The sequence below is a fragment of the Rhincodon typus genome, chromosome 46, assembly GCF_021869965.1.
Source record: "Rhincodon typus isolate 14 chromosome 46, sRhiTyp1.1, whole genome shotgun sequence".
NCBI lineage: Eukaryota > Metazoa > Chordata > Chondrichthyes > Orectolobiformes > Rhincodontidae > Rhincodon > Rhincodon typus.
The window spans coordinates 5,992,497-5,993,409 of NC_063377.1; the positions used below are offsets into that span (position 1 = coordinate 5,992,497).

At 50.3% G+C, this 913-nt stretch overlaps 1 protein-coding gene across 3 annotated transcripts in view; it reads left to right on the top strand.

The window, feature by feature from the left end:
• Positions 1–913, top strand: part of polr3glb (RNA polymerase III subunit GL b) — a 13,958-nt gene that overhangs the window by 7,536 nt on the left and 5,509 nt on the right. For all 3 annotated transcript variants that reach the window (XM_048620334.1, XM_048620335.1, XM_048620336.1), the window contains one exon: positions 774–847. In XM_048620334.1, the coding sequence (XP_048476291.1) occupies positions 774–847 (74 nt within the window). The remainder of the gene's footprint in view (positions 1–773; positions 848–913) is intronic.

Genomic DNA, 913 nt, shown 5'->3' on the forward strand with positions numbered 1-913 from the left:
GATACCAGCTTCACCATCACCAGGACAGTCTCCCTGATACCAGCTTCCCCGTCACCAGGGGCAGTCTCCCTGATACCAGCTTCCCGATCACCAGGACCGTCTCCCTGATACCAGCTTCGCCATCACCAGGTGCAGTCTGCATGATCCCAGTTGTCCCATCATCATAGCCAGTCTCCCTGATACCAGCCTCCTGCATCACCAGGGATATTCTCCCCGATGCCAGGTTACCAATCACCAGGAACATTATCCCCAGTACCTGCTACCCCCATCTCCAAGGGCAGTCTGTATGCTACCTGCTTCCCCCATTGCCAGCGGCAGTCTCCTGGATACCAGATTCATCCATTACCAGGGGTGGTCTCCCTGATATCAGTCCTACCAGGACCACGGTACGAGTCCCTAATACCAGGTCTGTTGCCATCAGGGGCAGTTTCCCTGATACCAGCTTGCCCATCACCTGGTACGGCCTAAACCACTTTGAGCTGATTTCTGCAGAGCCAAGGTGTCAGTGAAGCCATTCGCAATAAATCCGATGTCTACCCTCTGGGGAATTGCCTTATTCAGGGAATGAGGTGAATGTGGAACTCTCTCCATATGTTTGAGGGCTTCTGTTAGTTTTCAGGCACTTTATCAACTACCTTGTGCAAGCTGATGTAAACAGCATCCAGTGCACTACCTCAACATTACAAAGAAGTTGAATCAAGTTACTCAGGCACAAGGATCTGTTTCAAATCTGTGCTGGCGGATGATTCTAATCCCCTTCCTTGTGTTTACAGAGACACCCATCGCTGGCCGCAAAATAAAACCGAGGACAAGCGTAGAGAAAGAAGAAATCATCAAAAAGCTGGAGGTAAAACAGGGAGGGTTTGGTTAATGTGTACAGGCACAATGCTGGTAAAACAGGGAGATTGTGGTT